At 40.4% G+C, this 23,491-nt stretch overlaps 1 protein-coding gene across 2 annotated transcripts in view; it reads right to left on the minus strand.

Annotated features, from left to right (window-relative positions):
* The window catches only part of LOC107374609 (astrotactin-2), a 548,261-nt gene that overhangs the window by 34,972 nt on the left and 489,798 nt on the right, over nucleotides 1-23,491 (minus strand). For both annotated transcript variants that reach the window (XM_070552342.1, XM_054744913.2), the window contains exon 20: nucleotides 3,973-4,114. In XM_070552342.1, the coding sequence (XP_070408443.1) occupies nucleotides 3,973-4,114 (142 nt within the window). The remainder of the gene's footprint in view (nucleotides 1-3,972; nucleotides 4,115-23,491) is intronic.

Consider the following 23,491-nt stretch of genomic DNA (forward strand, 5'->3'; position numbering starts at 1 on the left):
CATTTCTGCTGTCCCCCCACATTTGTAAAACCAGTGTCAAACTTTATAGGGAACTCAACTTCCAGGATTTTTAACAAAACAGACTCTAAATTAACCACGTTATGATTCATAAGTACTCACAAAAGAAGATGCTACTATATGAGCTGGCATAATTTTCTAATAATAATGTCTTACTTTAAATAAAAACTCCAATAAAACTCCTACTTGCACAGTTATGGGAGAGTAGTGATAACTTGTTTACTTCTATTAACTTGTAGTGAGAATTTGTTATGCCTACTCATTCATAAATTTTAAACATGAATAATTGGACATACCTCAAAATAATTAGCAATGAAATCAAATAATATTTATACTTAAGATTAAATGTGATGCTATAGGACCAGATGTACTTAATACAACAAAAGAAGATTGATGACAATGCAACACAGTTTTTATTTAATTTGGCTAGTTAAACCATTTAAAGTACAGCATATGATGTGTCTTAGAGAATATGTAAAAGTGATTTGATGCTCTAGGGAGGTAGATCACACAAAGCTAATGTTAACTTAAAAAAATCTACTATGAAAATAAAGACAAGGATCTGAAACTCTGCAAAGGGAAACAAGGTCATGTATTTATGGCAGGAGATCCTGATTAAGGGAATGTGTGTGTAGATATTAAAACCCAGAGCCAGATGTGAGGGGAGAGCAGTAAGCAAGATTGAATGCAACAAGGCAACCCCGAATAAACAAACCAAAAAAAAGAAAAAAGAAAACATCAGATAAAAAGCCCTCAAAAACGAAGATTGCAAAAACCCCAAAACCCAGACTAAACAACAAATAATTACAGAGCTAGTCAGTCATTAGTTCCCTCACAGTACCGATATTGTAATTTCCTCTGCAGAAGTCACCAGAAACCTTCATAAGTGATAATGTATGAAGCTTTTATTTATGTTTTTCATCATATTTAGGGATGACCAGAACCCACATGCACAAGAGAGAAAATGTGACAATGGTTTCCGAAGCTCTCCTGGTTGTATCCTCTGGAGAGGCATTGAAGAAGTTCCAAAACAAACCAAGGTCACCCAAAAAGCAGGACACTGTGGAACTAAACTTGAGAAGACAGGCATGTAAGCGTGTTTTGTGTGTCCAGTAATAGCCACAACAACATCTGGGTTCTGTCTGCCTTGGTGTTGTCATTGTGACTACTTTCAAGATGTACAAAGGACAAATAGTATCCATATTGGAAAGACGGATCACGGCCCAACTGAAGATCAAACTTCACCTTTGTTAATGAGTTTATACCATTCTGATAGAAATATCATTAAATATCAGTTCAGCTCCGTCAGTTTAAACAGCAAAGTAGATAACATATCTCGGCTGTGGCATTCTGAGTCATTGAGACTTCTGGAGGTTAATGGTGTTTATTTAGAGAGCATTGTTTTATTTATTACAACACCATCCAGCTGTCTTTACTGCAGCAGAAGAGGGGTGCAGAAGTAGATTGTCGTCTGACTGCATAGACCATCAACAACCTCAACAACAGGCTACAATACGTGATGCTGCGTAACTGCATGTCTGAGGTGGTTGTGTGCAGTACTGGAGCTCCACAGGGTACAATGCTCTCACCCTTTCTATTTATTTTTTACACCTCACAGCTGTCACAGAGAATTCTGCTGTTGTGTCCTTGGGCAAGACACTTAACCCACCTTGCCAGCTGGTGGTGGTCGGAGGGACCGGTGGCACCTGTGCGCGGCAGCCTCGCCTCTGTCAGTGCGCCCCAGGGCAGCTGTGGTTACATCGTAGCTCATCACCATCAGCGTGTGAATGTGTGTGTGAATGGATGAGTGATACACTGTAGTGTAAAGTGCTTTGGAGTCCTTACTCTGAGAGGCGCTATACAAGTGCAGGTCATTTATCATTTAAATCAGAATGCTACCATAGATCACTCATCCCCTCTGAGGTAAGAGCGTATAATGCCACAGTTTAACTGGTGCTGGCATTATCCTGTTACACAATAGCATCAAAGCTATATTTAGTACATGTGCAATACCCTGTTGCACGTTTGTATGTCTGTGTCCTTCACGCTATTTCCTCTTGGAAACATTTATTTTTATTTCTATTCTATTCTATTCTATTCTATTCTATTCTATTCTATTCTATGTCTGCTTTTTCCTTTTTCACAAAAGAAATCCATGATAGGCATGAGGAACAAAAGCTAAACACTACATATTTGACTAAATGTTGTAAATGGATGAGATAAAACTTAGGAATGTTGTAAAAGCACTGTGACAATTTAGTGCAACATTACCTGCTGTGATTAAAACATTTTTTTTTACTTTAGGAAACCCTGTCCCTTAACAAGGACCCTTCTGTATTCACTAAGACCCCAGACCAAAGATAACTTAAGAGAACGGAAGCATCTACCACGTTCTGACTAAGTATGCTTTCCTGCTTAACTCAACCCAGCTGTTGGTCAGTAGAAGGTAACAAAATGCACTCTTCTGAAATAAAATATCTTCCTATAGTAACAAAGTTTAGGCAGCCAGGGAAAGGACATAATACTGTTGATATGTTCTTAATGTAGTTTGGGTACATTCAAACATGGTCATGATGTTTAATAGAGATTCTTAAATGGTTTAATTCAGTTGAGTTTAAATCATTCTGAAAACCACATCAAATTCTACATTAAATTACACTCTAATCAGAAGTTTCAAACTCAAATCTCTTCTTGTATGGCTGATTGCTTCATCTTCTGATGAATAGAGAAAACCTTTTTTTTTTTATTTTATTTAGCAAAATAAAGTTACCACCTTCTTCATCCCTCTCACAGGCATGCCCCTCTCATGACACCTTCAAGGTTCATTCGCTATGTTAAAACACTTCTAAAGAGTTAGACATTTTCTGGGGAGCTACCATCAATGGAATGCATGATTTTCCATCTGAATCAACAAACTTGACCCCACTTAGGTCTATGATCTGTTGTTGAATAGAACCATTGCTATGTCTGAGACTTAAATATTATTTCCTATGACTTACACTAAATCCTATAGAAATCCTGAAAAAAAAATTGTTTCCAAAAATGTTAAAGTATCGTATTGCCACTTATGGTCACTGAAAAAAGTATTTATCCTTGGTATGCAACTGACTAGGAGCTTGAGTCTGAAAAGAGAAAATAGCTCAAATGTATAAGCTTAAAACTGTGTTTTCTGTTAGCCTTCCCTCAATAAACATCCATAGAAAAGTTACAAGCATGCTTGGAAAGCTGAGGATTTGAAGGTACAAAAATTACAGCCAATATCTCACCAGGTTGCAAATGGTCAATTTTGGGAGAGCTTCTGAAATGTCTAATAATTTTACACCATTGTAATTTAGAACATGTTGGAAAAGCTTTTTCATGGCAGATGCAGATTTTCAAGATGTAAAACAGAATGCTACTGTCGGTTAATCATTCCCACTGAAGGAAGATTGTAAAACTCCAGTTTAACTGGTACTGGCATTATCCCTTTCATGCTAACAGTGCTTTTAATACTTACCTACCTGGATGTATATTTGTATGTTTGTGTCTGTTATGCTGTTTCTTCATGGAAACTGAATTTCCTATTTTTGTTAATTATTTTAATTGCTGAAGGTTACACTAATAGCCTATTGCATTTACGTATATAATTTTTTCCTTTTCTTTAAGTGTATGTGCTGCCTTAACGAGTGCATTTCCCCACTGTGGAATTAATAAAGTCTATTCTATTCCATTCTTTTCTTCTCTAAAGTATTCTAAAATGTGCCACACGGTTATCATAAACATCTGGAATGTGTCTCAAACCCTTCTAGTTTCCAACAATTATTCTCCTGCTGTAAACTGGAAAAGAACACACAAATAAGCATTGATATTTTGCTTAAACACTTTTTTTTTATGTATAGGGGAAATAATGAACATCATTTCAGTTCAGCATATCTAAGTAACACAACAAAAGCATAAGGGTGTCCATAGGCTTACTTGTAGAGGCTGTCAGGTTCCAAGCACTTGAAGACAACTGAATACACCACAGTTTGGGGATGGTCTCCACTTCGTTTCCCAGCAACAACGCAAGATGAACTCAAACCAGAAAACAAGTCATCCATCAAGCTCAGAACCTCACCTGGTAGAGAAACAAAAACAGAATTAAGTACAAAAAAGTCTGATAGTATGTTAAGCTATTGACTCTACTGACTGAACAATGTATGATCACAAGAGAAGCAGGAGGAACAGTAGTACACAGCACAAACCTGTCACTGGAGTATTTCTTCATTTGGTAGATTTTTCCTGGTCACAAATTGTGCCATTTGACTCTGGGTTTGTGCTTTTTAACTCAACCTGGTCCTTTGGGAGCCATATTGCCAGCGGCAAGCCCGAGGCTAAATTAAACATGACTTTTTACTGGCAGCAGCCCCTACACATTTACATTATAGGATTGTAAGGCAAATGGGATTTCTTTCCTTTATGGACACATGCATGATACAGTTACAATGACATCTCACTAAGCACACTGGTGTCTCACAAAACAGTGCTTCATAAGCTGTGAAATATTCTTCTTGTCAGCTTACAGGAAGAGCGAGCGACGCATTCAGACACAGACGCACACAACACCAGTTTCCAGTGCTCATGGGGGTGGTGGAAAAAAAGGAACCTGTCAAAATAGTTTAAAAGTGCTCCAAATGTTAAGATTTCCAGCTATTTCTACATGAGGTAAAGGGAAGCTTAAGTTTTAGCTTATGATACATGGGCCAACTTATAAACATAAGAAGCAAGTTTGGATGGTGAGGCACAAGGGGATGGTAAGAAAAGGTTGAAGAAGGAAGGAAAGAGAACTGCACGAATGAATGATTTGACCTTTTCACAGAAAGTGCTTTGTGTATAGGAGGTTGCCCTGAAACACATTCCAACACTGTGGCAGGGTTTCAAAGAGCTTACGTTTTCAAACATTATTCGCAGACTAGATTCATTTCACTATTATTAGTATAAACCTTACAATATATACATGTGACTATTACATTGGAGTATAACAAAATGTCGGACCAAAATTAGGATTCGTTAAGATTTGCTTTGATATTTATAATTCAAGAACAGTATATACTGTATTTTTTGTGGGGGATTTTTTTTTGCTGGTAATAAAGTGTCTTGATAGTAACATATTATATTTTGATGATTTTCTGCCACATCAGAATTGTGGCGTCATAACATGAACTTAAAATCGTTATCTATGCCTTAATCTCCCCTGTCTAGATTACTGTAGCACACTTTTCACATGTTGTAACAAAAAAGCCCTTGACTGCCTTCAGTTGTAGGTGAAGCTCCTAACTGGGGAAAACAGAAAAACTCACATCACTCCTATTCTGATGTCCATGCACTGGTTACCCTTTAATTTTGGTATTCAGTTTAGAATTCTGACTATAACCTTCAGGGCTCTACATGGTCAAGCTCCTCCTTATATTCCCTTACCTGTTAAGGCCCTGTGCTCCAACTTATGGGCCATTCCCATCTGTACCGGGTCGGCCCGGGCCGGGTAGCGTAGGTTGTTTACATATCTGGGTGGCCTGGTATTTTTCCGGGCCAACCAAGGCTCATTCTCAGCCCTCTTCTCGAGGGGGTCTGCTTCAGGCCTTCCATTAGAGCAAGCCTCTGATTGGTGGGTAGAATCAGCCCACATGGGCTTAAGGCAAGGATGTGTGGAATCAACCGGGCCAGGCTGGGGCCGACTGGGGCTACCCAGCCCAGGCCGACCCGGTACACATGGGAATGGCCCATTAAGTAATCAGGTCCACAAACCAGAACTGCTCTTTCCAGGCTGTTGCACCCCAACTTTGAAATGAAATTCCTTTAGTTTTTATGTAGTATTGACAGTCTGGGCATCTTTAAAAAGCAACTGAAGATATTTTATTTTTTCTTTCATTTAAAACTGCTTTTAGTTCATTCCTTTGTGTTTTCTTCATCCTTACAGACCATTCTATTTTTAATTATTTTTCTTTTTTTAATAATATTTTGTTGTTTCTTGACTTCATGATCTTTTGGTTTTTTTTTCTTTGTGAAGCACTTTGTGCCTTTTCTTTCTATGAAAAGTGCTGTATAAATAAACTTTACTTACTTACTAAAGCCAAGGTTATGGATGTCCAAACTCCTCCTGCATTCTTAATTAGCTCCATTAGGAGCAAATAAAAAAGTTGTAAACCTATAGGGTTATACTAGTCGTACTGAATGAAATGTCTTTTTTCTCTGTGTTTATGTATTTAATGAAACAAGTTGAGTCACATCCCAAAATTAACACCAGTGATAAATGTAAGATGGAATGGCTGACTCTGTTCAACTAGTGTACCCTTTTGTTTCAATCCACTTTGAGAACTTACAATTAAAGGGATTTAACACCCCCCCCCCCACCCCCACCCCCCACCCCCCGATTTCACAACATGGGAAAAAAAAAGAGTAAAAGCAATAAAGAGATGACAAGAGGGAAAGAAAAGATAGAAAGCTCTCTGGTATTTTCTTATTTTGGATGTAGCATTCCGGAGATAGATGATGTCAGTGAATGTTTTGACCATCAGAATAAATCAAGAACCTGGAATGTGACTAAAGTTTACTCCATGAGCAACCATAAGTACAGTGAATCCATCCAGGTTAAATTTTTTTATTTTACGCAATAATCATTTTTTACAAACATGCACAAGTCACACATTTACACCTGAAAAGTTACAAATTATATAATTGATACATTTATGTTTTGTTTATTGAAATACATCAAAATGACTAGAAAAAAAATGATTTCAATAACTTCTAATAACTTCACTAAAAACTTCATTATTGATATAATTTGTCGTTATTGGAATAATTTCGCAAAAAATGACAGCAATATCACAAATAACCACATCCTCTTTCCTATCCATATATCCTTGGAAAAACAAAACAAAACAAAAAAGAGATTATTTTATGCAAAAGTTCATAGTAACACATACAATAATCCAATCAGTGGCACTGTCCCTCATTCTCTACCAAGGGTGGATTGGCCATCTGGCATACCGGGAATGTCCCGGCAGGCCGTCTGCCAAATGCAGCCTCCCACCCACTGCACTGACGGCAGGAGGGATGTAAAACTTTGAGCGCCACCCCCCTGACAGCCGGTGGGAACGAGAAATGCCAGGGCTGAATTTTTGTCCCAGTTCACTCCAGTTCTCTACTGATTCATTTGGAAAACAAACAAACAAACAAACAAACAAACAAACAAACAAACAAACAAAAAAGCCCGAAACAAAAGTCCAATAGTCACAGTTTTCCTACATAGGAGTCTAAATTCACAATCATTAAAAATGTTTTTAATCTTTTTGTCCTAGAAGAAGTACGTATAACGCCAGACTTTTTTACCTGTTTAAGACTAAGTACTAAATCATTCAAAATGTAATCTTTTGAAACATAAGATCGGGCCTTTATTTGTATCTCTTTAGACCAGGCAGCTTACTGATTCAAAGGTATCTGCTTCTTTACCACTGACAAAAAGAAATCAGTGTTCAGATTAGGCCGAGTCTACATACCTACTGGGTAAACAGTGTGGCAGTTGCATTTTCCAGATACCCCTCTCAAATCCAGCAGGGCATTTACCCCTACCTTAATGTGGCTGATCAAAGACAAGGTATGTTTGCTGCCAAGCAACTGTGTAATCTTGAATGAATATGGTCAGTGACACTGCTGAAAACGGTAAACTCCAGGATGTACATCCATCAGCAGGGGATTGCTGGTGGTTTATTTTCTCTGTTGCATATTTACAATTGTCAAAGATTGATGACATAATTTACCTTGATTGCTCTGACAGAATGTCCCTATTTTAGGGTGACACCTCTCGTTTGCAAACGTTTTTTTGACCCTTAAGTTTAATTTTCCTCATTGCTTGTCATCACTGCTTGTTTATTCATAAACATACACATTTCAGCTGATGGCTAAAGGTCGTCTCCATGTTTAATCTTGATTATTAGATTTATTCTCCACCAACATTTATGGGAATGCGGATAAAAACCTTTAGTAACAACTTGTGTTATTTTATCTCATCTAATGTAATTATAACTGAAGAACCAGCTAAACATCAAAGAGGCATTATCTTAATTTTATTTATATTTCAATGAGATATCTATTTAGAATAGCCCATTTATAGGTAGAAAAAACAAACAATAAAACAAAAAACATTCATTCTATAAGTATAGAAATCTTCTGATGAAATTTTTTTCAGTGAATGTGCCTTTAATTTGGACTTTGCATTAGACCGTTTATTTTTTAAACTATACTTTATTCATTTACCTCATTAGTGCACATTGACTATTGTTTGATTTTTTTTATTTTTTATTGAGATTGGGTTAGGGTTCGACTTTAAATTAACGATGCTATCCAGAGTTTTCCCTTTTCAGGAATTATGATTTTTCAGAAAGCCATAAAAGTGATTGTTTTATCATGTACTGTGATATATTGTAGGAAATATTTGTTTAGTTTTTGCTAAGCCCACCCCTGTCCAATAGATTTCCACGCTAAATGAACTGAGCACCAGTCGGCACTAACCAATAGCGTTAAGACTACCGCTTACATACAGATGTCAATCACAGTGTGCTTGAGCGTCAAAGGATGCACCTCGGTTGATGCAGATTTGGCGAACTTTCTCATTGACAAGTAGTCTTTAAAATATAAATATATGAAAACACAACAAAACATGAGCATAAAGATTGTAAAAATGTGTTTTACCTCTGTTTTGTCGGCCAAAGGTGCACATTCATGAACGAGAGGCGTTGCTTTTGACTAACTACGAAAATTAAACAGCGCTTTGGTGTGACTCGCTTGTCAGCCACTAGATGGTGCCATCAGATAAAAATAAATGTTCCGAACATCTACTTTAATGTTAAAGGTTACTATTTGCTTAAGTGGTCTGTTGAATGTGGGAATGAAGCTTAGATATGGTAATCATTTATTTTAAGTTTGAAGTATTTAAAAATGCCATATAGCTTTTATAACAGGCACAAATGACACAAACAAGCAATATGAAATGGATACAAATAATAAAACATCTAAAGTTTAAAGGAATAACATGACATTTAAAACAATTAATGTTAAAGATCAAATGGCTCTGAAGAAGCAAACTATTAAACAAAAGCTGGCTCAAGTTACCTTCTTAAGCTTGGTTTAAGCTTCACGCTTCCGCGAGGTTTGCACGGCTCCGCACGGCAAAATTGCATCATTTTAACAACCACGCCCCTCCACCGCGCCTCCCCACGGCCCAAACTTTCCGCACCATGCCCCTAGGAAATTTTCTAACCATGCGGATGGTCGGACGCAGAAAAACATAGCGGACTGGCAAGAACTAGTATGGCAGAGGTTCGTAAATACAGACATTTGTATGATTCAGCTCTCAAAGATCACCGTGATTAATAATTCTCGGAGGGAAATAGCTCACACTGTCAGAAAAGACGAGGACGCTGTTAAAAAATGCTGGAATTCCATGTTGTAAACAACAGTAATTTTTACTTCTACTATGGTGTAGTGTTGGATGCATGCCGTAGAGCTCCATGCTGCCCCGTTCAGTTTGGGAGAATATTGGCTCACCACAGAGACAAGCTTGAACCATAAACGCTGCAAGTTGTGAAACGCGTTCCATCCGCGAGCCGCATCACCAAGCGGAAAGTAAATGTGTCAAGCATAAACCAAGCTTTAGTGGCCTTGTGGTATGAGGGTCTGCCCTGAGAGTGGAAGATCCACAGTCGGGTCATACCAAAAACTTTGAAAATGGGACCCAACGCCTCCCTGCTTGCTACTCAGCTTTAAGGGTTGGATTAGGGGGTTAAAACCACCAAATAGTTCCCGAGCACAGCCACTGCTGCAGCTCACCCTTCCCCAAGAGGATGGGGTCAAATGCAGAGATGTCATTTCATTAGTGTGTGATGATGACTAATGGGACTTAACTTTAAGACTTTTGCACAATACTTTACATGTGCCTCTGTCCATTACACAAAAGATTTTAGTCATCCTGCACATGTATGGTACATAATTAGATGTATTTATTAATATTTGTAAAGAAAACATTTGCTCCAGAAAGAATAGATGCACATATGCACTTGTATATATATATTTTTCATTTCACATAGAATGATGAAAAGTAGTTCAAGACCAGAGCAGACTGGGGGTGATTAATTAAATGTGCTCACACATAGAAAAACAACTCCATTGCAAAACTGGAAGTGTTTTTTACAAGCCGCTGGCACACCCACTGGCCCACACGTAAGGCTGTGTTTGTGGTTGTTCCCTCACTTCCACTGAGGACTTTTGATTCTTTGGTTGCCCACATACCGGTAGTTTGTAAGCTCTTCCATTTAGGAACTGAGTAATGATAATCAAAATCTAATTCATTAACCCTAGAATAAGGTATACAAAGCCACCCTGGAGTGGCATTTATAGCTTTGTCCATCAGAGGGGTTCCTCAGGGGTAGGCCTGTGGTCCGTCAAAATTTCTTTCGATAGCAAAGCCAACACTGCTCACACCTGGCAAAAATTAGGCCCTTGAAATTCTATTACGGTAAAAGCCATTTTGTATTCTGCAACTTACAGGGCAATTAAAACCTCATGGTACATTCCAGGTGAACTTTTAGCAAGCGGGTAAATGAACAAATGAAAGCAAATCATGGGAATGTGACGAGTTGGGGTGACTTATGGTAGGCAGAGGTAACCACTCTGATTCAAACACACTCAGGCCTTGTAACTACGGCACACTCGCAAACAAGTCAAGTCGTGTTTATTTGTACAAGCCAATGTCATATACAGTTCCTCAAAGTAGCTGCACAGACCCACAAAAGTAACAGTTCCTGACCTTGACTGGCTCAGACATTTGCAATAAAAACAAGGAATACCCTTCTAAAGAAGTTTAGCACACAACGAAAGTTGGGTTGTTGGGGAGGGCCTGCAGGGTGAAATTCAAAGTAATCTTTCTTTGTTTTTGTTTTTCTTCAGTCTTCTGAAAAGTGTGTGGTGCAGTAACTGGGAAATGTGCAGTGATATTATAGTAAAATAAAACCTATGAGCTGAACACAAAAAATTCAAACCATGTTTAGATAAAGAGACATACACGGTTGGCTTAAGATTGGGCACTGAAAACGTCTAAACATGACATGTTTTTCTGCAGCTGGATGCAGAGGAGTGTGTGTGTGTGTGTGTGTGTGTGTGTGTGTGTGTGTGTGTGTGTGTGCACTCGTGCATGTGGCATTTCATGTAACAGCCAAGCCCTGCAATACCGTTATCACTGGCATATCATTTCCTTTCAACCACTAAATTCAGGCGCTGTTTTTGCCCCTGCCATTAGCTGTGTGTGGGTGTGTGTATGTGTAAGTCCTATAGGTCAGTGAGTTCATTTGAGGAAGGTTTTTTTCCCTTAAAGAGGACATTTGAGGGAAAAGGGCAAACAAAAAAAGTCAGTAGGCACTTTTTACTCACTTAAGCTATTAGCTCAGCTCATTGCAGATGACGCAAGTTCAGCCGCATTCATTTAATTAATTTATATAGTAATTTAGTGACTGTGTTTAATATGTGCAGAATCCAGCTTTTTAGACCAACACCTCAAGCAGTTTACACACACACACACACACACACACACACGCGTGCGTGTTTGTGTGTGTGTGTGTGTATATGTGTGTGTACATCAAATATTAATGTTGTTATATCAAAGTAAGAAAGGTGACTCTTTTTAACAAACAAAACATAAGCTTTATGTTAACAAACAAATCACAAGCTTTATATTTCCTGTTGGCAGCCAAACCTGCAAGGGCCTCCTCTGTTAAACTGTCAGCACTCAGCCTTCCACTCCCCTTCCACACGGAGACTGCACAAAACCACCTTCTTCCTTCCTCTCTCATTTACGTGCACAGGAGATTTTACTGAGACATAGGAATATTAGACGAAATCATCAGAAATACATTGTTTTAAAGGTATGGAACACTGAAAAACTATTTTTAATTATTATTTCTGTTTAGAACCGGTCACTCTGAGTTTTTCATGCAGGCTGAACATGAAAATAGTCCTCCACCTATCTATCTCCTGCATTAACTTAGCATGGAGATTCTGTGGAGACATGCTCGTCCGAGATCTGTTTTTCCCAGTTTAAGCAACTTTTCCTGGTTATGGTGTTTGTGAACAATATTTGTTTTTTGAAGTTTTGGAATAGTGACTTGGTTGCAATTTAAATGTCCCATAGTGTGGTGACGTTTTTGGTGATAGTATTGTATGATACATTTCGGTTTGTGAAGTGTGGTTCAGTAGTTTTGTATTTTACTTCCTTTCTTTCGTTTTCCTCCTCTAACCCCCTTAAATCCCTGACGGAGAAAAGGATTACCACGAGGAGCGCCAGAAATTATTAGTAAGTGCACCGTGTTGGTGGTGGGAGGGTTGAATATCCATTGAATGCCACACTGTTGTAGCATGCTTTCAATGTGAGAGACGTTCCACTCTTCAATGGCTCTCCTGAGCTCGCGCTCAGCTCCAACAAAATCGGTTCCGTTATCTGAGTGAAGGATCTTTACCTGGAGTCTTCTAGCTATGAAGTGACGAGTAGCATGCGTGAATGAATCCGTATCCAACGTTGCCACCACCTCCAAGTGTATTGCATGGATTGTGAGACATGTAAAGATAATGCCATATCTTTTCACTGTGTTTTGTAACGTGATGAAGGAGCTATTCCTCTAAAGGTATCTGACCTTTTCCACAGTTCCTTTTGACACAGCGCCAGAATGCATGATACAGCCTCAAGGTCATGCATTCGCTTCTAAACTGTTTACTTTCCAGCAAGGAAGACAGAAGATGAAGACTCTTTTCTTTTCTTTTATCAGATCAAATAACTCTATTTTCAATAAAGCTAATCAAAACAACTGTTAGTCAATAATACAATGTGACTGATCTGTGAAATCACAATATTATGATTAATATGTTTTTAATAAGTAATATGACTTATTCTAGTTCACTAGACACACTGATACACTAAGGTAAATAATCACATGACACATTGCTGATCCAATCAGAACCTTCCTATTCTGAAGTGTGGCAGAGTCTCTGTGGTGTTTATTAAATCTGTCAGCTTTGATTTGTCCAGAATCAAAAACATCCAGATTAATAAAACAGTTCCAACGCCATCTTAAGTTCAGCATTCAAGATCCCATGAAGTTCACCGCATGTTAAGTGAAGTATGGACAGGCCATCTATACTTTTCTTTCTAAGCTGAGAACCATTCAAGCTGGGAAAATTCCGTTGTTACCAACCAAGCAACGGGTCCTTCAGAATAAAAGCTGAACTCGCTGACCCAAGGAGGGTCCCCATTTTGATGCTGTGAAACACCTGTCGCTTTTTACCTGGAGACAATCCAAGGACTAGTCTGTCGTGCTGTGACGCTGTACTATTGGCTCCAGTACCGGAAGGAAGGTCTGAGGACCTGGGCATTCTGGATCCATCGTGGAGGTCTCATTGAGGGTATGTGGATGCGACAGAATGGTGTCTCATGTGTTAATGACCACGGGTCTCAAACTTTGATCAGTTAGGAGCAAAACATCATCTCCCACTCAAACTTTGCTTCTCCGGATGCGAAGGTTCTGAATTTAACATCATTCACACACACCATTCACCTCACACTTCATTCCAACAGAACATCCATCATTAGAGAGTTAGTCTTGTTAAATTGTTTAAAATTATTTAGTAATAAATTTCCTTAAACGTTTGAAAGTCTCTCTCTCTCTTCTCTTGTCTCAGTTAATGCAGTGTTATTTAAAGTCCCTGTAATAAAAAGATCCAATCTTCTGTAAAGAAAATTGGCTGGCTCAGCCATATTGTAAGGAGAAACTGTCTTTACTCAGTTATATTGTTAAGAAGACTCAAAGGTTGTTTTCATCGATAAACTGACGATAATATCTGTGTGTCTGTGTTTCAGTTCAATGAGGAAACCAGTTTGACAATTAAAAGTTTTAATTCTTCAAATTAAACTAATGATTTTGAAATTGACAAACAGGAAATAACAATCAACATTGGCAACTTGTGGGACAATCTTTAACAGTTGATATGCTGTTCTTGCTCAAATAGACCTTCTGTTGGTGAATGAAGATTGAGAGTAATAGGATGTGGTTATGGATGCGTGGGTGTGCAAAGTGTCGTGAGAATCGAACATGAGGTGAGATGAATGCGTGTGTGCATCTGATTTTGCTTCAGGAAGAAACAGGTGTCTGAGTGAAAAGTGATGGTTTGAATAAACTTAGGTTTAGTTGGAAAAGATGCATCAAAACGCTATCTGTCGTGTTTTGCCTCACCGAAAATCGGACCCTCTGTTGGACCCGGGACGTCACCTTAGGATGATGTTTCATCCAGGGCACCTTGGCTGGCAAAGAAGACAAAGATGTGCCGCGAACCGGTCTAGAGTTGCCCTCGGTACACGTTGATGGTAAAGCGTTTTGTCGATGCGCTTTCTTAAGTTAATTCACTCAGAAATCAAAAGACTCGGTAATGAGTCTGCGTTAGAAGTTGCGATTCAGCTATTCTGTCTGGCTGACAGGAACAGCGTGAGGGGGGGAAGAAACGAGCCAACCGGCTCTGCCCCCCCTTCAGGTCCTCTCTCTTTCGTTGTCAAGCACGAACTGAAATCATAAGACTGAAACTTACCAAAAGCCTTTCTCTTCTCAAAGCAAACGTGTCCGTCAGCAAATGTGTTTTGGAGTTTACTGTGAGAATCTGTGTGTAGGTGTGTGTGAGTGTTTGTGTGCTTGAGTGTGTGTGAAGGTCAGTAACAACTAGGGTTGTCACGGTATGAAAATGTAACCTCACGGTTATTGTGACCAAAATTATCACGGTTTTCGGTATTATCGCGGTATTTTTTAAACGGTGTTGCATATGTTCAGAAGGCATTGATAGTCCTGTTCTACACAAACTGAAATAGTTTTGAAAAGGTTTAACAGTGTTTATTAAACCTAAAATAACACAAAGCCTTAGCAAAAGTGCAACTTTTTACAAGTAAAGGAACAAATAGCTTATTTTTCTGGAACATGTTACAGCAGTCAGTGCAGGTTTAAATTATACAAATCCAAACATTCAAAACATAAACAATATGTAAACAAATCAAAGAAACACCACTTGTTTTCTCATATACTTGTTTTCTTCATTATCAAAATGAAAATCTAAAACTCCAGTCCACACTTGACTTGAGCGCTGTACAAGTCAACCTTAAAAAATATGTATTTAAAATAAATAGCCACTTTAAACAAATTACTAAAATAACTACTACACTATGTAATCAAATCCAAATGTTCAAGTATAAATGGCATTGAATAAGTAAACAAATCAATGACAAGGAACTAATTGTATATTTCTCTTCATCATAAACGAATGAGATGCTTCATCCAGCAACAGGGTGTCCGTGACACGATTTAAATGCTGGCAGAGGACGCTGCGGCTGCAGTATATAGTGACTCGTTGCATTCTCCCTCAACCAAAAGTCCTCACGTCATGCATTTAAGCTAAAATGCTAATGTTAACTTACCTTGCACTGGCTGTAGAGACGTGGGTGATGGTCACGCAGATGTGCCATTAGATTTGAAGTGTTGCTGCCTTTTGCAGACACTTGTTTCCTGCACGTTCTGCAAACGGGATAGCAGTCTTCTATTAACTGTCTCTCAGCATTTTTCAGAAATCCAAAATATGCCCATACTTCCGATTTAGTCTTCTTTGAGGGCTGATGGGTGTCCTGGGCGCTGCCGTCTCCTCCTTCGGCCATTATTTCAGCTTCAAAGTTTCGGTGCCGTTGCAAACTAAAAAGTGTGTGTGCGCGCCGCAGGAACTTCAGCTGAAGCGACGGTGGCTGGTAAGGGTCATCGCGCCGAAACCGCGGCCACGGTAAACCCACCGAGATAATTGAGTTTTTTTAAAAACTGGACGGTTATTTTTATTGTCAACTTTTTTACCAGGGTTTACCGCTATACCGGTGTAACGTGTAACAACCTTTGAGTCTTCTGAACAATATAAAATTTGGTTATTGATTTATTAAAATTAATATTCCGAATTAATACGTAGTATGGTTTCTCTTTCATAAAAGAGCATAAATCCATAACGCTACATTTAATGGCGAGCGTATCCAGTCTTCTATATCTGCGATATGTCTGATTTCTTACATCTAAAAGCTACAAACAACGCTTTTCTCTGTGTTTCACTTTGATGTCTTATTTTGAACTTAACCGGAAATTGTTCCGCTCACTAAATTCTCCGAACCTCAGAACCGAGACTAAATTCTCGGACACCTTTCGTCTCAGTGTGTTGACACTGTGGGCGAGTTATTGTGGAAAATATCTCCATTGCATGGGCGACTTATAGAAACGGAATCTGAACGGAATGCCCGTAGGCACCTACTGTTGCTTGATTGCACGGTAAACGTCGTAAGCCGGGTTATGGCCGTCACGCGTTACTGCATTCAGATTGCGTACGCTTTTTAAAGTCCGTATTACAAGCGGGGCGAGATGCCTACTTGTTAATCGGGAAAGTTTAAGTCTGGTCGCTACAGACAAAGAACGCTAGACCTGGCCGGAGAGCTAAGCTAGCACCACAGTTAGACAAAAAGGGAACGCGTCCCGTTAGATTGTCATACCATTTCTGACACAGTCAGTCTGTGTCCTCACAAAACCCGCATTGGCGGTGATTCTTGTAAATCGCTACGGTGTGTAGAATCTACATTTTGCTACGTTTGTCCGTCTGATAGCATCTCGGCAGCGTAGGGTTTATTATTTTTTTTATTATTTTTATTTTGCACCGGTGATCGGGTCGGCTTTCACAGCCTCCATCGCTCGGATCCATGCCTTTTTCTTCCATCTTGTGAAGTTGTGTGTATTCATTTCTCTATCAACAATTCCTTGTTTTACCCTGTGTCATAAAGTTAAGTAGGCTACGGACAGTCCTTGTTTGTGTGAGACATATTAAGGAATCTGCCCGGAGTTTTACGTCGGCTCAGAAGGTAAAAACGCGAGTTGCTCTGAACTTAATGGGAGATGGACGAGACACGACAAAATCTTTCTTGCACTGTTACACCTGGTGTAAGGTTCTCTGACGTTCTGCTTCCAGAACATGCCAAGACGCAGGAAACTGCTCACCGGCCGAGCATCGCTGGTCCCTCCGCCCGCCCGAACGGGCCCGTTTTAGGCGGGTGCCGCCGGTCGGGAGCAGTGGGGACTAGTGGCTGCGGTTCGGTGCCAGCTGCACTGGGTCGGAGGTGGTTCTGGTCTGCAATTCATGACGTGAATTCATGCAACATGCTGTTTACAGTCATAACGCTTTTTCTTTACTTTTATTTCTTCCAGGGGGTCAAAAACCCACCATCAACATCAAGGTTTGAAATAAACAACACTTTCTCTGCTACTTTTAAGCTGGATAAATCTCTTGAGCCTATGGTTAACCTCTCTGACAAACAGGTTGTGATTAACCCTTTGGTTCCTAATGCTTCTCCTCTGTCGTCCATGTTAAAGGCTGAACATCTCTCCAGCATGGGTGTGAAATCTTCAGGCTGTGACCCACCGTTTCAGTCAGAGGTCTGTTTTACTCGTCAGTCCGCCTCATGCACAAACCAGCTTCTTTATCGGGGCGTGATGGAAACGTCAGCCACCGTGAAACACTTGTGGTCTCCGGACGGAGCTACCATGCCATTTAAGGGGTTTGTGCCCGGACATCTTGACCTTTATGTGAATGACCTTGTCACTTTTCAGTTTGTGACCTCTGCTAATACGGTGGCCAATTCTTTTCTCCTTTCACAGGGGTGTGACTTAGTCTCGGGCCTCTGTGCTCTCTTTCCTGTGATTTCTCTTACAGGTGACCGCGACGACACAGAAAACCCTGCGGTTTCCAGCAGTCCTGTGGTCAGTGGCGATATTAAAGGTGGCTCGGTGGTTGCTGTGCACACCTCTCTCACGGGCTCGGGAAGGCAACCCGGCCCGGGAGGTGTAGGTGCGTGCAGTGATGCTATGCTCGGGGCCCCTCCTGACAAAGGGGGGGTGCTGAGTGGCTCTGAGTTTTCCGTTGCGGACTTCAACCGGTTCGGGGGAACGCCTCCTCCGAGCGGGCGGGTCATTGCAGAAATCGACACTGACCTTCCACCAATTCAGCTGACAACATTGACCTCCGACCCGGAGTTAGGTGCTGCACCTTCTACGGGGCGGAGTTCTAGTCAGTCTGTAAATACTCTGGTTAAACCGGGTTTTTCTGATTCAGTGTGGGAACCTCCATCATTCTTGGGAATAAAGTATTCTTGGCTTCAGTTTTCAGGACAGACCATGTTCCTAAAGCTAGCATCATGTCTGTATCTGATTCTAAACATAGCTAGGTTTGCTTTGACACCCGTGACACAACCATCCTTGGATCACTCCTTTTCAGAACCTCCAAGTCCAACACCTCCAGGTCTTTGGACATCTGAACACCTACTCTTTCAGCACGATTCAGGTGACAATGTGCATCTTCTTGGTATTAGGGCTTTTAAGAGCTTAAGAACTGTTCTTTGTTATGCTTCTCCTGTCTCACAGACACGGCATAAGTTTGAGAAACAAAAGGGGGGTGGGGAGCCTCCTCCTGCTTTGCGAGCATCATTTTCGCATTTCCAGTTCACTACTATTTCTGATCACAACGAAGTCGCCTCCGTAAAGCTGCAACACAACTTTGAGCAGGTAAAATCAGGTTCTGATCTAACAGCTAAACCATCAGCTTCGCTCCAGTTCCAAACGGAACCCTCAGGTAAATTCAAACATGTTTCCCTGTGGGTCCGTAACACAAGATACAAACGGTTTGTTAACCAAATCGCTTATGAGCCTGCTCCCACAGATACGTCCAAACTCGTGTCTCTGTGGGTCCGCAATACCAGATTCAAGACTCTATTCTGACCGGATTCTTTTCCACTGACTGGTGGACCGTTACAAATTCTCTCGTTTGTGGGATGAATTTTTAACAAATGTGATATCCTTTGGGTTTTTTTTTTCAGGTTACCTGCCTCCAGCCAGGGTCCTGTTACTAACTCACATCTTTAGGGATTACTAACCTACTGATTTACATTTTTAGAACTGATTTACATCTCTATCTTTTTATTAGTGCTTTGTGTAGCATGGTTATATTTGATTACAAATTTGATTTTATTTTGTTACTATTTCCCTTAAAGGGCCACAAGCCAATTTGCCCTTCATTTTCATGATTATTTCTTTTATATATATGCCTTTAATTAGTGCAGCCTGCTGAGTTTCACATATCAGTTAGGATTTACTTTCTTTTATTTGTGTTTTCTCTGCATCACGTTTTGACATGACACGTAGAACAGGGTGCAGTACATTTCTTCTTTAGATAATTCACAAAAGGCACCCACATTTTCCCAGAGGCACCCATAGATAGGTTTTGATTGATTTCTTTGTTTTGCATCAAATGCTATCTATCGTGTGGGCTGTCTCACTTTGTCTCCTTCTCCGAGCTCGTATGGACTACATCCCATCAGAGGGGTCGTCTTCACCATCCTTCAACTGGTTTCCTGTCGCATGGGGCTTCGGTCGTGGTTCGAGATGGGTCGAGGTCAGCGCTGGACTTCGCCTGGACTACGCCTGGGGAATACATCACCTGCCCAGCTCCGTGTGGCACACGAGCTGCTTATCCTTTGCATACCTTTGCATTATTGCTGATGAAAATTAACTGCTATTGAAATAGCTCTGCTTTCAAGATTCCTAAGTGGATTACTTTACAATGATTGCATCAGTTTTGGCCTTAATCATCTGATCAGGATACACTCCCTTCTACACGAGACCTGTGGTGACGCTTCATCGTTCCTGCCTTCATCTGGGATGTCTACCTTTACGAGTACATCACGTTATTGTGGTTGTGACGTCAGGTGGCCTCTGCTTGACCTCCATGTCGTCACAAAAGGGGGGAATGTAACGTGAGGAAATATGGGTTTTCTGTCACAATGGTGGTGTTGGACTCAGCTGTGTCAAAGCTGGGTCGCTGAGAACTTTCACCCACAGATTAAGACCTGAACGCCAGCGAGTCTGGGAGGAAACCATAACATCAACCACCTGCAGTCTACCAGAAGATGTGTTTACATGAGTTGTACCTAGACCAAGTCAAAACATAAAGTTTAAACTTCTTTTTCTTGATTTTAATGTTAAAAATAACCATTATCATTTTGCTCATTATAAATGTATTTAATCAAATGAATGGTTCTTATGCTTTGGGGTAATTATAATGGTTTAATGAATCCATTCTTAAATAATGTTGAGAATGTTTGTTACTGACCTTCACACACACTCAAGCACAAACATTCACACACATCCACACACACCTGCTCACAGTAAACTCCAGACACATTTGATGACGCACGTTTGCTTTGAGAAGAGAAAGGTTTTTGGTAAGTTTTCAGTCTTATGATTCAGTTCGTGTTGGACAACGGGAGAGAACAGACCTGAAAACCGAAAGGGGGGGCAGAGCCTGTTGGCTCGTTCTTCCCCCCTTTCACGCTGTTTCTGCCAAGCCAGGCAGAATAGCTGAATCGCGACTTCTAACGAAGACTCATTACCGAGTCTTTTGATTTCTGAGTGAATTAACTTAAGAAAGCGCATCGATAAAACGCTCTACCATCCACGTGTACCGAGGGCAACTCTGGACCGGTTCCGTTCGACGCCTACGTCTCCTGTCAGCCGCCGGTGTCATCTGGATGAACCACAACATCCTCCACGGCCCGGATCCGAAAGAGGGTCCACAAGAGTTTGGTGAGACAGAGCACGGTTTTAGCATTTGATGCAGTTCTCTGATAAGACCTAAGTTTATCCAAACCATCACTTCACTCAGACACCTGTTTCTTCCTGAAGCAAAATCAGACTCACACACGCATTCATGTCACAACATTCTCAATCTTCATAAATTCAACAGAAGGTCTATTTGAGCAAGAACAGCATATAAACTGTTAAAAGATTGTCCCACAAAGTTGCCAATGTGATTGTTATTTCCTGTTTGTCAGTTTTCAAAATCATTAGTTTAACTTGAAGAATTAAAACTTTTAATCCTTCAAACTTGTTTCCTCATTGAACTGAAACACAGACACTCAGATATTATCGGCAGTTTATGGATGAAAACAACCTTTGAGTCTTCTGAACAATATAAAATTTGGTTATTGATTTATTAAAATTAATATTCCGAATTAATACGTAGCATGGTTTCTCTTTCATAAAAGAGCATAAATCCATAACGCTACACCGGTTACCGTGAAAACCCTAGTAACAACCACTCTCAAACATTAACTAATTAAGTATGGATTCATTAAATCTCTTATAATTACCCAAAGCATAAGAACCATTCATTTGATTAAACACATTTATAATGAGTAAAATGATAATGGTTACTTTAACATTAAAATCAAGAAACAAAGTTTTAAGACTTGTTATGTTATGACTACTTGTCCATGAGAACTCCTTCTTCTGTTACTGCAGGTGGCAGATGTTATGGTTTCCTCCCAGACTCGCTGGCGTTCAGGTCTTAATCTGTGGGTGAAAGTTCTCAGCGACCCAGCTTTGACCCAGCTGAGTCCAACACCACCTTTGTGACAGAAAATCCATATTCCCTCACGTTACACTTCTGATTTAAATAACCCAGTGTCCATAAGATGGGATTCACTCTAGATATGGATTTTTAATGTCTTATGGTCCTTAATTAAATGTAATCAAATCCGTCATTACAGCTTCTACCTCGTTTCACTTCGAATGGCCTGAAGTAACCCACTTCAGTGTTTGTAAAGGAAGGGCTATCCGACAGGACTCTATCTCGTGGTAGGTCGGCAATCTGTTGCTGTCTTGCAGCTCCAAGTATGCATCGACAGATAATGCACTTAGACAGAATTCTCCTTATAGCGGTGTTAGCTCCAGAAATCCAAAATTTGGTCCTCAACTTGGCAAGAACATGATTGCGACCACTGTGATCTACGTTCTCATGGATGTCTTTGAGGATCAGAGTTGCTACATACAGAGATCTTTGTTCAGAATTACTGGTTGCCTTGACTCTTCAGGCAATGTAGCTGTGCTTAGCCTACCTCCAACTTTAAGAATGCCTTGCTCATGGACTGGGTTGAGCTTGAAAAGGCTGCTGTTCCTCTTCACACCTTCACACCGCTGAAGTGCTGTGATCTCTGTGGCAAACATCCCTTCTTGGCAGTGGCAAATAATAGCTTGCTCTGCTGCAGTTAGGTTTTCCACAGTGAGTCTATTAGAATCAGTGATCAGCAATTTTGCTTTGAAGCTCCTCATCTCATTGTCAATATAAGCTGAAGCTTTAGTAGTACTCAACTGTTTTCTCTTGCGACACAGCATTAGCAGAATGTTCTTGACTTTAAGCATCCATGCAACTGCTTTCTTTAGTCGTATCCAAGATGAAACATATTGCAGAACCTTGTACTGCATTTCTTTGATCTTGAACTACATTAGTGCAGACCACTGTGTTCTTTACCTCTGGGTCCTCCGTGGTTAGATCCTCAGGGTTGTGTGTCTTAGGCCAGTTCTCCATGGACTTGGTGACGAAACCCGGCCCCTGTAACCAAGTGTGGGTTTGGAGGAAGTTCTCTGCTTTGAGTCCCCTTGACACAAAGTCTGCAGGGTTTTGAGAACTACTGACATATCTACACTGCTGTGGCTTGGAGCCCTTCGGAATAGTGTCCACATGGTTTGCAACAGCATCTACTTGTTTTGTTGCAGATGAACTTCAGCACTGTTGTACTGTCTGACCAAAACACTGATTGTTGAAGTTGCGGCTGTAGCTTTGATGTGAGTGACTTGTCCATACAAGCTTCTATAATGGCTGTTAGCTCCTTTCGTGGGATTGTCATGGGTTTAAGTGGGGCCACTCTCGCCTTTCCCAAAACGAACGCACAGTGAAAGTTGTTGCTGCTGTTCTTCTGTAACACGTACTGTAGCTAACAGTACCGTATGCCTCTTCACTGGCATCAGCAAATTGATGCAGTTGATTGAACACTGTCTCTCCAAAGCCAGCTGGCTTAAACATCTTGGGAGGCTGACACTCTCATGCTGGAGAAGCTGAGTTTTCCACTTGTGCCACTTGCGAAAAAGGTCACCTGGAATGACAACATCCCAGCCTATTTTCTGTCTGAACAGCTCTTGCAAGATTTGCTTTGCCAGTAGGATAACTGGTGCTAATTACCCAGCGGGTCGTAAACAGAGCTTACGAGCGATAAAATGTTCATCCTAGTCGGAACCTTTTCTGACATCATGATCTTAAACTTGAAGTTGTCAAACTTGATACACCAGTGAACTCCCAAAGCTCTTTCCATGGGAAGTACGTCCCAATCTAGGTCAAGGTCTTTGAATTCTGTCGCCCTCTCCTCCTCTGGGATAGTTGACAGCACTGCTCTGCTATTGCTTATCCACTCCGTGAGTTTGAATCCACCTTTCTGACATACAGCTCTAAGTGAGTGGTATAGATGCACAGCCTCTTC

Source organism: Nothobranchius furzeri, chromosome 6 (genome assembly GCF_043380555.1).
Source record: "Nothobranchius furzeri strain GRZ-AD chromosome 6, NfurGRZ-RIMD1, whole genome shotgun sequence".
Classification (NCBI taxonomy): domain Eukaryota; kingdom Metazoa; phylum Chordata; class Actinopteri; order Cyprinodontiformes; family Nothobranchiidae; genus Nothobranchius; species Nothobranchius furzeri.